Below are 16,541 nucleotides of genomic sequence, written 5' to 3' on the forward strand. Positions count from 1 at the left end.
ACTTACTGTTAATATGATCTTAAGTCACATTATCTTTCTGAACCTCAGTTATTTATTTGTGAAAATGGGGATAATGCCACTTTTCCATACTCTGTTACAGAGTATTTGTTAGACCAAGTAGGAAAACATTAATGCTTGGAAAGTCATAAAGCAGTGTGCAGATATAGACTCTGTTGACTTAATGCAGAGTCAGTGGGAGAAAGAACACGGGTTTTAGAGCCAGGTACACCTGTATTCAATTCTTACATTTGCCATTTACTAGCTTAGTGTAATTTTAGTTTCTTTGTATGTAAAATTTATTAACACCTACTTCATTGTTTTAAGGAAGAAATAAGATAAACTTTATAAATATCAGAGGTAAACAAGGGTACATTTTATCCCCATTTCTTAGATAAAGCAGTTGAATCTCAGAGAGTTAAAATGATTTGGCCAGAGTTATAAAGGTGATGAGTGAAATTACCAGAAAAAACTTGCTATCATATGGGTTAGGCGTTTTAGATAAATTATATCAGGTAATTTCAAAGAAAGAATTCCATATATGTTTGGAGCATAAGATAAACATTTGCCTATATACATAGTTGAGAGTCATAAAAGGATTATTTTGAAACATTCAGTTATGTTGTTCTTGTGCATTTGTTAAGCAAAAAAATTATCCAGTCGCCTTATTTTATTATCAAGTTGTACAAATTTAAAAATGTGGTCTTGGGCTTCCCTGGTGGCGCAGTGGTTGAGAGTCCGCCTGCCGATGCAGGGGACGCGGGTTCGTGCCCCGGTCGGGGAGGATCCCACATGCCGCGGAGCGGCTGGGCCAGTGAGCCATGGCCTCCGAGCCTGCGCGTCCGGAGCCTGTGCTCTGCGACGGGAGAGGCTACAACAGTGAGAGGCCCGCGTATCGGAAAACAAAAAACAAAAAACAAAAAACAAACAAACAAAAAAATGTGGTCTTATGTCAAGTTAGTGATCCAGGAGAGTGGAAAAACTAATTGGCTCCCTTTTCAATTGTAGTGCTGGGTTACTCATAAGGCCTAGATGTCACTTATTATATTTGATGGACAGTGTACATTAGAATATTTTTTTTTTTTTTTTTTTTTTTTTGCAGTACACGGGCCTCTCACTGTTGTGGCCTCTCCCGTTGCGGAGCACAGACTCCGGACGCGCAGGCTCAGCGGCCATGGCTCACGGGCCTAGCCGCTCCGCGGCATGTGGGATCTTCCCGGACCGGGGCACGATCCCGTGTCCCTTGCATCGGCAGGCGGACTCTCAAACACTGCGCCACCAGGGAAGCCCCATTAGAATTTTAAAAATGGAAGTCGATGGCTCCAATCACCTATTAACCCAGGATATATTGTGGGGTTCAGTTCTAGTTTCATAAATCCCATTTGTCTCCCACTTTTTGCTTTGTTTTACACTTGACGGGTAATAATAGATTATTTTTTTCCTATGGAAAGTTCCTTGATTGTCAGTACATCTCCAAGGGCATAATCATGATATATTAAAAAGTAATCATGTAAATTATAATTATCTCACATTTTCCAGAATATTTTTAATCATAAGGATTTTTCTTTTTAAATATTGATTGGGACTTTCCTGGCTTGGGATAAGGTAATCATATGCAAATTATTTTATTTGATATATTCTTAGTTTAAATCCAGGGCTATATAAGACTTGATATCGGGGCATAACAAGAAAGTGGTATATACTTTTGCCTGGAAAAGTTCTTTGTTTAAGTCATGCTAAACCTCTAGCAATTTTAAAACTGAGGTGAGCTATGGCAGAAGATTTTTACCCTCATAGACGCATAAAATAAGTATACAGACTGGGAGAGGAAATTATTCAATCATGAGATTAAATATGTACTCCTAACAGCCATTCCACTAATAAGACTTTAAGTGTTGTTTTAAAGTTACTGTTTAAAAAGGTGAAAAATATATGTAGCCATACCTTTTGTGCTGACAGTGATAGAAGTGCAAGGTTAAGTTATACTACAAAATTTATGTTAAGAAGCAGTGCTTGTACCATTATTTTTGACCACATTTACATCTTATATTTTACATCCCTCCTCTTCTCAATTTTGATCAGAAGATTTCCTCCATATTATTCTTTGAATAGTAGGCTAACTTTTCTGAGGACATGATCAGAGGACAGGACTCAGCATGGTAGCTTATAGTCAAAAAAAAAAAAAAATCAAAGCATAATTGTGCCTTGTCTCTGACCACTCTCCCTGAAATAAGTTATAACATTCAGGGCAGGGAAATGTTCAAATCCATTACAGGAATTTCCTTTGTGCAATGTACACATGAACTTTTAAAAAGTTATATGTTTAAATATTTTTAACAGTCTGACTTATTGTGTATGTTATTTGTCGCAGTATTCAGTATTATTGGAATAATTGTTTTTATTTTCATCATACGAGTGAGGCTTATTCAGAGAGCACATTAAACTAAGAGTGTAACTTTGAGAGGATGTGCTAAGTGTCTTGACTTCCAAACCAACTACAATCAACTACCTTATTTACATTTACGTTTCTTTATGGTCCAGGTCTAGTTTCTTGCCAAACTGCCAGCTGTTTTTTTTTTTTTTTTTTTTTCCTAAGTGGGCCAGCATTGTTTTCTTAAGTGTGGCCAAATAAAATAGCTAAGAAATAGATTCAGATCCAATTAACTTCATTGTGTATCTTCAATGATCTAAGCATTTAAACACATGTCCTCCCATACCTTGTATCCTGTTATCCTGGCAAATATTTTACTACCAAAAGTGTTTTGGTTTAGATGAGAAATTATATGTCACCTTACCAATTAGGCAGGTATTGGGGTATCTTCTTCTAGACCTTCTTTTTCTTTTTAAACTCTGGAGAAATCTAAAAACCTGGAATTTTAAATGACTTTTCCAAAGCTATGTAGCTACTTGGTGGCAAGGCTATAATTTATCCCAGGTGTTTTGACTTAAGCCCTGGGCTTTTTCAGGTCTGATTTGTTAATTAAATATTTGTTCTATGACCACTGTTAGGTATAATCTCTCTCTCTCTCTCTCTCTCTCTCTCTCTCTCTCTCTCTCTGTCTCTCTGTATTCTTGAATATTTTTATGTTTAATATAAAGCATTTAGAGAACTTGAGATAAAGTGAGCCACACCAATTGTAAGCTGTCTCCAAATTATGAGAAATTGTTGGAAATATCATTTTTAGTCAGGTGCTTGAAAGCAGTAAAAAGCTACTAGCACAACACTGTGGCTAAATTTAACTTATGTAGGGAAAATGCAAATTTGCCTTGAATTGTGGCCAGCCTGACAAAGATTATCATTTTGCTGTTACTCTGACAAATTCTATTGGACTGATCACTCATAATTGACCCAGACCTCATGTACAACAAATTGAACTCTAGGCAAAAAAAAAAAAAAGTAATTTGTTTTTCTATTTGCTGTCAGCTCTGAAAAGCATTATGTGTGTCTAGAAATAAGGTAGCTGGCAAGAATAAATTTTGCTCATGCTAAGTGGTAATTTTCTTTTTCTGTGTTGGCTAGTTTTTTCTAGATATGACATTTGGTTCAGGAGGACACACAAGAGCCATTCTACAGAAGGAGTCAGATATTACTCTGTATGCCTTAGACAGAGACCCAACAGCTTATGCAATAGCTGAACAGCTTTCAGAATTGTACCCGTAAGTAATACACTTGTATAGTTATTTAATTTTGTTGCTAAGTTTTATGGAGCTTAGTTTACCATCTTGGAATTTGTTCTCCCTTGTATGATACTATACGTCACTCCACTAAGTATTTCCTCCCTTTTTATCCAAAAAGAATTGATGTAAATGATATTTTTAGACTCACTTAAAATAATGATGTTACCGCATTTATCCTTTGTAAGTATAAATACAAAAACTTATTTTGGGCTAAAATTTGAAAATGTGTTGAAATCCATCCATGAATAGTATTTTGACAAATAACCCATACTTTAAAAACATTTTTAAAGTACTTTATGAGTTACAGTTTCTAAGAATTTAGTGGAGTAAATAAATATGTAAAAATTCTGTAGAATTCTGTAGAATTCATGAAACAATAATGCAATTGCTTTCTTTGAAATCTTTCTGAAATTCATAAGTAAATGTAGAGCACTCTATCCATTTATCAGAATTAGTGAGCATTTACTAGAGAACTTTTAAAATATATAAAGTTATTGTCTTCATGAGTTGTAAAAGCATCTTCCTTTAGAGAAAAAATTTTGAATTAATGAGTTATGTCCATATGCTATGTTGTTTAGAAGACACCAGCCTGAAAAAGAAAAATATCTTGGAATTAAGATGGCTATCTCCAAATATGTAAAGGGCTATTTTCTGTAATGGGGAATTGTTCTACTATGTGAAGCTCCAGAGACTGACATCAACAAAATAGATGAGAATTTTAGAGGTAAAGTTTGACTTGACTATCCAACAAAGAAAAGGTCTCTTTGGTGAAGTAGCAAAAGTATGACCACAGAAAAGTTTAATCACAGACTAAAGGTAGAAAGTTGGGTTACTAATCTAGAATAGTCTTTTTCAACCTCTCTCAGGTCCCAGACTCTTTGCAAATCCATCAATGTGATTAAATATCCCAATAAAAGTATAAATAAATATACCTAGATTTTTGTTTGCAAGATCACAGTGTTTATGGAGTCCCTGGAAACCCATTTGATCCCAGGTTCTTTATTTCTAAGAAAATATGAAGATGTGATTTAGTTCCAGAGTAGTTTATTTTTATTTTTTAATCTTTCTGTCATTTTAAGCAACGTAACTTAGATGCACCTTCTTTAAGAAGGTCTTGTACTAGGGCATTCATATTTGTGAAACTTCTTAGGAGTTCACTTGATTATGACCTGAACATTTATAGAATGAGTATAGGTCTCCATTATATTTCACTATCATAGACACCCTGAATTTTCTTAGATATTGTTTCTAAAGGCAGTGATTCCCAAGGTCTCTTATTCTTTCAAACACCCTAGTTTCTTAAATGGAGCTTAAAATTATCAATTTTATCAGGCATAATTTTTTACCTAACAGGAATCTTGAGGCTCTGTATTCTCTTCAGCTTACAGATGTGGAAACTATTAGCTACACATATTAAATGGTTTGCTAAAAGGTATACATGTCTTAATAGAGATGGGATGTATTTCACCCATCACCCAATAATCTCATTTTATTAAATTATACTATCTTGTCTCAAATCTTACTAAGATATTTTTAGTTCATTGACAAAATAATTCCTTTGCCTAACCTAATAAATTAATTAAAGAACAATAAGATAAATCAAAATAAAGGAGGAAGAGGTAATTAATACAGATAAAAACTGGAATCAAAGAAACTGAAAAACAAAAAAACAAAAAAAAAGGAAAAAAGGAGAAAGAAATCCCAAGAGATCATTCTTTGCATTCTTTGAAAATAGCAAAATCCTTTTTCACACTGATTGTTAAAGGAAAAAGAGAGCGAAAATATATGCTTAAGTTTGAGAGAGAAGACCAACCAGAGACACAAGGTAAATTATAAGATGATACTACTGTAATTCTGTGGCAACATGCAAAACCTAGATAAATGAATGATGTCCTAGCAAAATATAAATTATTAAAATTGACTCAATAATTATAAAACTTTAATAGGTTATTACCATAAAAGAGATTAGAAAGGTAACTAAAGTACATAGAAAAATGCACAGTGATCAGATTTGCAGTTGTTATCTAGCTCTTATAAAGAATAGAAAAGGGACTTCCCTGATTGTGCAATGCTTAAGAATCCCCCTGCTAATGCAGGGGACATGGGTTCGATCCCTGGTCTGGGAAGATCCCACATGCCACGGAGCAACTAAACCCATGTGCCACAACTACTGAGCCTGTGCTCTAGAGCCCGCAAGCCACAACTACTGAGCTGGCATGCCACAACTACTGAAGCCCACGTGCCTAGAGCCTGTGCTCTGCTACCACACTGAAAAGCCTGCACACCGCCATGAAGAGTAGCCCCCACTTACCGCAACTAGAGAAAGCCTGCGCACAAAGCAAAGACGCAAAGAAGACCCAACGCAGCCAAAAATAAATAATAAATTTAAAAAAAAATAGGAAAGAGCGTTGCCTTTTATGGTAGTCCTGACCATGGTAAATAAAGAAAGCTCTTAAAATTCATTTTATATTGAATCCAGCATTAATACCTAATTCTGCTAGAGATAGTATAAAAGGAAAAAGAGAAAAAGTCCAACCTCACTGAAGTATATAAATGCAGAATTCAAAATGCAATACTAGCATATCTAATTCACCCTTCCTTTAGTTAAAAGGATAATAAAAGAATAATAGCTATGGCCTAATAGGGTTTAATTCAAGAATACAATGATGGCTCCATGTCAGATAGTCAATCAATGATAGGTTGATAAGCATCACAATGATCAGCCAGCTGTTCTTATTAAAATCTCTAAGTTAAATGGAAATATAAGTCAACTACTTAAATGTAAAATATCCTATTAACCAAGGACAAACAGCAGTTATTTTCTCAAAAGGTGAAATACTATAACAATCTAGTCAAAAATCAGGTTGTATATATGGATTAACTTCTATATATATTTTAATCAGTGTTTTTGGAAGGTCTGGCAGATGTAATTAAAAAACTAAAGAAAGGTTAAAATAGTCTTTTTTTTATAATGATTTGACTGAATAGTTAAAAACCCAAAAGGACTTGTAAAATTAATAAGATGATACAAAATGGTTAGATAAAAATTTAAAAATCTACTCAAGTAGTAAATACCTAGAAAGGGAAGTGGGAAAAAAATATTCCATTCTTAAAAGCACCTAAAACTTTATAAAATAGTTATAAATTTATCAAGAAAGACACATTTTCAAATAAAAATAAACCTATATAATTCTATTGAAGGACGTAAAAGATCTGAAAAAAAGAGAAAGCATATGTGTTTGGGGGTAAAACAAATTACTATTATAAAAGAAGGCCAGTTCTCCCCAAATTCATATATGTATTTATTGTAATTCCAGGAAGTATATTAATTGATTTCACCTTAACTGATGTGTGTTTTTTTTAAACTTAGGTAATATAATGTTGAGTAGATATGGGGGGAAGAGTGACAAGGTCTTTTGGGAAAAAGAAAAAATTGAGAGGAAACTTGCCTTACCAGATGTCAGATCACACTATAAAGTCACTGTAGTGAAATCAATATTATACTGGCATAAGAATAGGCAAGTAGGTTAGTGGAGCAGAGAATCCAGATACAGATTCTACTACATAAAAGAATTTAATAGAAGATAAAGGTGTTTTAATTCATTGAGATAATAGTGCATTATTAAATAAATGGTGTTGGTACAATGCGTATCAAACTTGAAGAAAATAAAATGGACCCCTATTTTAAATCAGATTCAAAAGTAACTTCCAGATAGAGTAAAAATGTATGAAAAAAATTAAAAATAAAAGTCCTATTAGAAAACAGGAGATTATATATACAATCTAAAGGTAAGAAACTTAGTTGAGACTCAAAATCATAAATCTATAAAAATAAATAATAGAAATATCTACTTATATAAAAATTTAAAAAATATATGGCAAAGATCATATGGTAAAATTTCCAAACAGTTAACTTAGAGAAGATATATTAGTAATATGGAGGATAGGAAAAGGAATGATATTACATAAGAGGAAAAATATATTTTTTCTAAGTTCTCAACTGGGATCCCTGTAACAAAAGGCAGATTAATAAGAGAAAAGCATATAAATTTATTTAGGTTTTACATGACTCATGAGACTTCATGAGGAAATGAAGACCCAAAGATAACAGTAAAACTGGAGCATTTTTATATTAGATTTGATGAAGTGGAAAGTTACAGAAAAATATGATAGGACAAAGAGTATGAGCTAAGGATAGTAATGTGGGCAAAATTTAGCAAGTCCCATTTATTTAGATTCCTCTCGTCCCTTCATTTTCAGAGATAAGGAAGCTTTTTTTGGGTTTAGGCAGGCATCTCTCACATGAAGAGCTTATGACCTACATGTGCCATTTCTCAAATTCCTTCAGTTTAAAAATATTCACTATGCCAAGTTGCCATATTTTGAGGTAGCTTTTCCTGAACCCCATCAATATTTATCATATAGGAAGAGTTCTCTCAAACTTGATAAGACAACAAATTCCAATTTGAAAAGTGGGTAAAGGATAGAAGGGTCAATAATAGAAGATCAATGTGTGAAAAGACGCTCCACATAAGTAGCAGTGAGGGGGAAAATGAAATTAAAATAATAATGGTGTAATACTTTTGACTTACCAAACTGGGAAGACGTAACAATTTTGAAAGTGAGCACATGGGGGAAATGATACTTATTTTTCATGGATATCTTTTAATGTTAAAAAAATTGTATATGCTTTGTTTGTATATACAATCATGGAGAACTTGAGAAAGAAGGAATTAATGGTGGGGGAAAGTATGGAGAAAGGGAAACCAATGGTTAAAAGAAACAAACCTAGGGCTTCCCTGGTGGCGCAGTGCTTGAGAGTCTGCCTGCCGATGTGCGGGACGCGGGTTCGTGCCCCGGTCTGGGGGGGGTCCCACGTGCCGCGGAGCTGCTGGGCCCGTGAACCATGTCCACTGGGCCTGCGCATCCGGAGCCTGTGCTCCACAGTGGGAAAGGCCGCAGCGGTGAGAGGCCCGCGTACTGCAAAAAAAAAAAAAAAAAGAAACCTAGAGATTATATGACGCATCTCCGCATATGTATGTAAATCAGAAAAAGCCAAGTAATGCTATATATTATTTATAAATATCTACATGTATAGTTATAGTATAAAAATATACATGACAAAGATAAACACAAATTTGGGCTACGGATTATTTCTGGGCATAATGGATGGATGGTTTGTTGGAAGGATTGACAAATTAGATAAATTGATTATCTTCTTAAAAATACATATGTAGGGCTTCCTTGGTGGCGCAGTGGTTGAGAGTCCTCCTGCTGATGCAGGGGACATGGGTTCGTGTCCCGGTCCGGGAAGATCCCACATGCCGCGGAGCGGCTAGGCCTGTGAGCCATGGCCGCGGAGCCTGCGCGTCCGGAGCCTGTGCTCTGCAATGGGAGAGGCCACAACAGTGAGAGGCCCGCGTACCGCAAAAAAAAAAAAAAAGAAAAATACATATGTAATCCTGTAATTGATATCTAGGATTACATATGTATTCTTAAGAAGATCATCAATAACATTGTTCATTATTTGTCTTTGTTTTTTATTTTAAAACTGTTTTTCATTGCATAGTAAAGTTGAACACGTGATTCAGTAATAAAAAATACATATGTAATTACAACTTGCAATAAAGTGTGCAAAAAGTAAACATTTTGTCATTTCAACGTTTACATCTTTTGAGAAAATATAGTAATTTCTTTCATTTATTTATTTATTTTGTTGTTGTCAAAGAGTAGCCTATGCTTCTCCTGAAAAATCCCATGTTCTTCACTCTGTCAAAACTAAGTCAAAAATAGAAACTAACATTTTCACAGAAAACTAAGCAATTCATGGGAAAGCTGAATTTTAGGCTAACCCATTTTAGCTCTTTCAGAAAAGATGACATGTCAGGTCACCTGTTGTTTGAAAACTGAAACTTTTCCCTATTGCCTCTGAAGACTGTACAAGAGGAAACACATTAAAATTGGAGCAGTGGGGTGTTGGCTGACTTTTACCACAGTGGAAGATGGATATTGGAAGACAATTTTTTTTAACAATTTTTTGTTTTCTGAATTTAGGGATAATATGTGCTCCATACACTGAGTTTAGAGAATATAGACATGTATAAAGAAAATATGAAAATTATAACTGATTCAATCATTTGACTGTAGGTAAAGCAGATTATAAAAATATAATAAGCTGTTACTTTCAATAGTTTATAAAAGTAGATATTCTCATTGGGGTAAACTTATACAGAAAAGTATATAGAAAAAAATGAAACTCACTTATCATTCCACCACCTTAATCAGCAGTAATGATTTTGTGTATTTCATTCCATCTTTTTTTTTTAACATCTTTATTGGAGTCTAATTGCTCTACAATGGTGTGTTAGTTTCTGCTTTATAACAACGTGAATCAGCCCATTACATATACATATATCCCCATACCTCCTTCCTCTTGCGTCTCCCTCCCACCCTCCCTATCCCACGCCTCTAGGTGGTCACAAAGCAACGAGCTGATCTCCCTGTGCTATGTGGCTTCTTCCCACTAGCTATCTACTTTACATTTGGTAGCGTGTATATGTCCATGACACTCTCTCACTTTGTCCCAACTTACCCTTCTTCCTCCCTGTGTCCTCAAGTCCATTCTCTACATCTGCATGTTTATTCCTGTCCTACCCCTAGGTACTTCAGAACCAATTTTTTTTTTTTTTTTTTAGATTCCATATATATGTGTTAGCATATGGTATTTGTTTTTCTCTTTCTGACTTACTTCACTCTGTATGACAGTCTCCACATCACTACAAATAACTCAATTTCGTTTCTTTTTATGGCTAATATTCCATTGTATATATGTGCCACATCTTCCTTATCCATTCATCTGTTCATGGACACTTAGGTTGCTTCCATGTCCTGGCTATTGTAAATAGCACTGCAATGACCATTGTGGTACATGACCTTTTTGAATTATGGTTTTCTCAGGGTATATGCCCAGTAGTGGGATTGCTGGGTCCTATGGTAGTTCTATTTTTAGTTTTTTAAGGAACCTCCATCTGTTCTCTATAGTGGCTGTATCAATTTACATTCCCACCAACAGTGCAAGAGGTTTCCCCATTCCATGTTTTTAATTGCCAATATTTCGTTATATTTTATGTACTGTTTCTTGTTTGAACTTTTTGGATATTTTTACTTTTTTATACTTCTAAGATGTTGGAATATCTTGGCCAAGTTTGAAAACCATTTTGATCAATTGTATTAAATACATAGCTAATTTAGAAAGAACTGATGTCTTGATATATTTTTTATTGATGATGATATATTTTTCCATTGATTACAGTATTTATGTTTCTGACTAATATTTTTTCTTAATTAAAATGATAAAGTACAGAAAAGTGCTGAGAAGAAAATTTAAATTATTCATAGTCCACCACCACCAAAATTAATAGTTTGGTAAACTTCTTCCTGATCTTTTTGGTTATATATATATGTGTATACACACACACACACACACATATATATATATATGTATACATTCATACATATACACATATATAGTTTACAAAATTTGAAATCTATTTTTACATTATCAGCACATTCTTATTTCATTAAATTACCTTAAAGAATAGTTTTACTGGTTGCAGAATATTTCCTTTATGTAATTATAACTTAATTTATTAGAATTCTAATTCTAATATAGTCTTATCCTTATCCATATTACTGCTGTTTTAAGTCTTTCTATGCTGTGTTTTTTTAGATGTACTTCCTATAAACAAATACCAGATATATTTCCTTTGTGTAAACAAGTTGTAAAGGGTAATTAAATCAGGATATGCTTACTCTTTCTGTGTCATCTTGTTTTATATTTTCTATTTTTGTGTTTTATTGAAATTATCTTTGGCATTTTAATTTTCTGTTGTCCAATATCCACGCATACATATTTGGTTTTGCCTTTTCTCTAGCAATTTTGATGACATTAAAAATTTTTTTTTAATTTACTACTGGCTGATGTTAATATTTTTTAAGATTAAAAGTACTTAAATATTTTTTACTGTTAAGTATGCAGAAAGAAATATTTTTTGATTAACCGTCCCATGTAAAGTGAGAACTTATTTCCTGAATTTTTATTTCCCTCTCTTTTCCCACTTCTTGGCTTTTAAAATATGATTTTGGCTTTTAGACATTAATATGTACTATTATGATAATTATTAGTTAACATTTGCATTGTTTGGCAGTAATATCTAAAGTAATCATACTTAAAATGATTTAATTCATTTCAATGCACCCCACTAGCCTTTTTATAACACTGTAAGTCCCCTTTCAAGTTCTTTATGTAGACTCATTTCTCTACCAATTGATTACATCTTAGTTTTTTTATAAATATGCAAACGGGAAATATCTATGCCTTTGTCTACCCAACACTGTGTTTCTAATGCTTTCTTACATGGGCAACAGTTGATTTAGGATGGCACTTTGGGAATTGTATAGATATTACTCTTTTTCTCTGACATGTAGTATTGTGGAGAAGTCTGAGGTCAACCCAGTTTATTTTTTCATTTCCTAGGTAATCTGTTTCTCACTCCTTCCTCCCACTATTAGGCTGGATGCTTACTAGATATATTTCTTTGAATATTTTTGACATTCATTAATTTCACTAAGAAATATTACTAATTAATCTCTTTTTATCAATTTCCCATGTACTCGGTGAGTAATTTTGGCCTATGGATCAGGTCTTTTCTCTACAAAGGAGTTTTTGTGTTAGTTACCCTCTACTCTTTTTTCGTTTTTTTTAACCTGTGAGCACTTATGATTTGTTGGTTGGAGTGTTATCTGTCCCACATGTCTTTTATTTCCTTTCTTAGTGTTTTCTGCTACTTTTACTTTGCCTCAGTATTATAGGAAATCTCTTCAGACTTATTCCATGCGTTACAGATTTGGTTTTCTACAGTGTTGATTATGTTTTTGTGTGTGTGTGTGTGTGTGGTACGTGGGCCTCTCACTGTTGTGGCCTCTCCCGTTGCGGAGCACAGCCTCCGGACATGCAGGCTCGGCGGCCATTTCTCACGGGCCCAGCCGCTCCATGGCATGTGGGATCTTCCCGGACCGGGTCACGAACCCATGTCCTCTGCATTGGCAGGCAGACTCTCAACAACTGCGCCACCAGGGAAGCCCTAGCATATTCTTTTAGTGAGTCATGAAATCATTTTTTGGGGGTCTTGATCAGCATTTTATGGAATGGAATGGAATAGAATAGGAAATATGTTACATAATGGAAGTTAAATTATCATTTCCAGTGAAATAATATATATGTACATATATACACATATATATTGTATTTTTGTTTATGGGATTGCAGTTAAACCATATTTCTGACTATGTATCTTGATCAAAAATTTTTGAAAACTACCTATCCTATATGGCTATATCCCACATATTTGTTCACACTATGTACTAAATGTTCATTGAAGGCGGAAACTTTGTCTAATGTATGTTCATATCCCTAGAACCTAGCTCTGCTTGGAATATATATGGAAGGTAACAAGTGTTTATTTATGGTTCAAACAAAACAGAAACCAGTGGTGTGAATGACAGTTATACTTTCTAGGATCCTGTTGCCTGGAAACCCCAATATGCCTAGAGAATTAGAACCCCCTGAAAACTGCATGTCTTAAACTGTACTTTGCCTGTCTTGCAATGAATGAAACAGAATATGAAATATAGATACTGACTACGAAGAAAGGACACATGGTTGGGGTGTGGAATCGAGTTTCAGAGTAAGAGATGTCTGTACTCAAAATATTTACAGTGTACACCACTGAATTGTACACTTTAAAAGGGTGAACATTATGGTAAGTGAATGGCATCTCGATTTTTAAAATTATGATTTCTTTTAGATTCAGATCTTTTACATTTAGATTTATATTAGATAAGTGATTAAAACATTTTAATCAACTCATTAAAAAAACATTTATAGTGTATGAAAATTATTTAACTTTTCTCCTGATTTGGGATTATGATAGTACCTTAGAGAAGTAATGATGAACAGGCTCAAAAATGTATCTTATCCGAGGTTTAGCAAATGAACTGCCTTTCTCAGTTTTCTAAGTCAACCCTTACTCTTCTGAATTCCTATCAGGTGTGCTGTGTAGTCTCCATTTGTCTTTAGAACCTCTCTCTGCCCTTGTCTACACCGATCCCAGGAAGATGACTTTTATGGATTTATCGACAACATTTATCTCCTGGCTTCTGCTTGGGTTCAGCAAATGGGTGACACTGGCAGGAAATCAGAGGACAGAGAATGAGGTCAGAATGTGTTTTAGCAGTGGCCACATTCCTCTTCAAAGTTCATTGTTCATAGGCCTCTCCTACTAGATGCAGCTCTGACTCTTTGGGCTTTCAGTTACCACTCTTTGCCCTTGCCCCTTCACCTCTTAGCTTCAGGGTACTTCTCACATCCCTTTTTGCCTCTCCTTAACCTAGTCATGTGTTTGTAAATAGTCTCTTTATTAAAGTTTTTTTCAATTTCCATACTTGGATGTGCTATTTTTTTTCTTGCCAGAAACTTTGCAAACTCACAAAGAACGTTCTTTGTCTCTAGCTGGATCCTTCCCCTTTGGACTCATCCAGATCTCACTTAAGACAAATATCCATCCACACTGTTGGAGAAGCAGTCTAGATTTTGGAATCAAACAGTCTTGGTTTGGAGTCTTAATTCTGCCTCTTTTAGCTGTAGGATTTTAGATGTGTGACTTAACCTTTCAGAGTTTTTATTCTCATCTGTAAAATGAGTTCCTATTCATACATATCTCATGCTGTGTTATGAGGACTAAATTATTTAATTAAATTGTTTAGCATAAAATTAATTAATACTAGCTATAGTTGCTTTGTTATAATAATTATATAAGATAATATATGATTATGCTAATTATTATCATCATAACTCTAAGTGTCTGAGAAGTTTCATTTGTGTATACCGGGATGATTGGCTTTTATTTCCTATCTTTATCTGCTTGGTTCCTTAACATGCACATATCAGAGTCAGTTTAAGATTTAAGGTGTGGAACACTGCATCCAACTTCCTTCACGTTGCAGTGTTCTGACATTTGCCTTTTATTACAGGCTCTCTCCCATTGTCAGTGTAAATACTGAAGACTACCTTTGTCAGTGTAAATACTGAAAACTACTCCACTGAACTGTATCATTGTCTTCCTCCCCCTCCCACCCAGACTTACTTTTTATAAGTTTTGATTTCGCCATCAACTCTTGGCTTCAGGCCAAAATAACTAATATTTTTTGAATGTCGTCAACCAATCAGAAAATGTTTCCTATGTGTCTCCCATTCTTTGGCTTTCTCCTTCTGTGTTCATATGTTGCTGGCTTCCCAGAAGCTACTTTTTCCTCATTAAAGAAGGTTGAAGTTTTTCCATATTTAATTTTTAGCCCTTCTTGTTCTGAAACCTGAAAATTCTGGAAGGCTGACTCTTGAGTTGTCTTCATTTTCTGTAGATTTAAGTTCTTCTTATTTATTATTTAGCTTATTACTGACATAAGTAGACAGAGTCTGCAAATGTTTATTTCAGATAAACTTTGGTTTTTGCTTTCTGACTATACAAACTATAGACTTATGTAGACCTGTATAATAATTAACACCTCTACACCCATTCCCAAGTAGTGTTATAGATTTATTTCTTCAGTAGAATATTTAATTTAAAGTTTATAAAACTGATTCATGGAAGTCAACATGTATATTGAAATGCAAATGGTGTTTCATATTATCATAACTATGAGAAAATGAATTACCTCTTCACAAACTTAAGATAATCCATTTTTATTGCCTACGTCATTTGAACATAACCATATGGTACCAGGATAAGAATAGCAGCTTGTTCAGCACAAGAATGACTATACCTAGAAAGCCTTCATTTTATTTTATCTTGTGTAAGCAATACATATTTAGAGACATATTTTATTACATATGAGAAATTTTTAGTAAAATCCTTTATGCTTAGGCTTCTGAGTTATTAAAAGAATGAAAACAATAGTTGTATTTTCTCTAACATACTAAACTAATTAAATCAAAATACATTTGCTATAATTACACATATAATCCTCCTGTTCTTTACACCCCCACTTTTGCCTGATATTTAAAGTAAAACTGAAACAAACAGCTGCTGGATTGGATTATCTACTTTAGTATTTTATTCTTGTTTCCTAAGAGAATACAATCTAAATTTAATGCACAGTTCAACATTCGTTTTAGAGCCTGCTGTATATAGGGAAATAGGCTGGGGATGGGGAATGCTCAGAAGCCCAAGATAAGGGCTCTGTGTCTCTGTACCACAAGAGACAGCTCAATCTAATAGATAGGTAAACCACTAACGAGATCAGGTAGATAAATCTCCTAGAAGGGAAAATATCAAATGTATTCTAAACCCAAATTTAAATTATTTTTAGAATATCTGTTCTTATTTTCACTGTAAGTATTGTTTGTTACTCATTTAGTTCATTTCAAGAAACTATTTTGGGGCAGATATTAAACTGCATTCTGAGATATAGCTGGGTAAAAAGAGCAATATAATCTCTTTCTACTTTACCAGAAATTATAGATATTAAACAGGTATTTACAATACAGAGTAATGAGTGTCAGGACTCTTAGATATTGTAGAAATAAGCTTCTATAACATAGAAGAACTATGTTATTTAAATAAAATACCATTACTATAAATATTTATGAGAAGCAAGGATACCCATTATATAGGACATATTATGGACATTTCATAGGACAAGTAAAATATTTGTAATAATAAGATATCACTGATCAAGTTAAATGAGCTGTTCAAGCAATACTTCTATACAGCAGGCTTTATTCCATGGTAAAATTCTTATAGTTTTTC

General features: G+C 33.9%; 1 protein-coding gene across 1 annotated transcript in view; it reads left to right on the forward strand.

Moving 5' to 3' along the window:
- Positions 1-16,541, forward strand: part of METTL15 (methyltransferase 15, mitochondrial 12S rRNA N4-cytidine) — a 207,896-nt gene that overhangs the window by 84,995 nt on the left and 106,360 nt on the right. Inside the window, exon 3 of the mRNA XM_007461688.1 lies at positions 3,518-3,654. Within this exon, the coding sequence (XP_007461750.1) occupies positions 3,518-3,654 (137 nt within the window). The remainder of the gene's footprint in view (positions 1-3,517; positions 3,655-16,541) is intronic.

Source organism: Lipotes vexillifer, unplaced genomic scaffold, assembly GCF_000442215.2.
Source record: "Lipotes vexillifer unplaced genomic scaffold, Lipotes_vexillifer_v1.1 scaffold5, whole genome shotgun sequence".
Classification (NCBI taxonomy): Eukaryota; Metazoa; Chordata; class Mammalia; order Artiodactyla; family Lipotidae; genus Lipotes; species Lipotes vexillifer.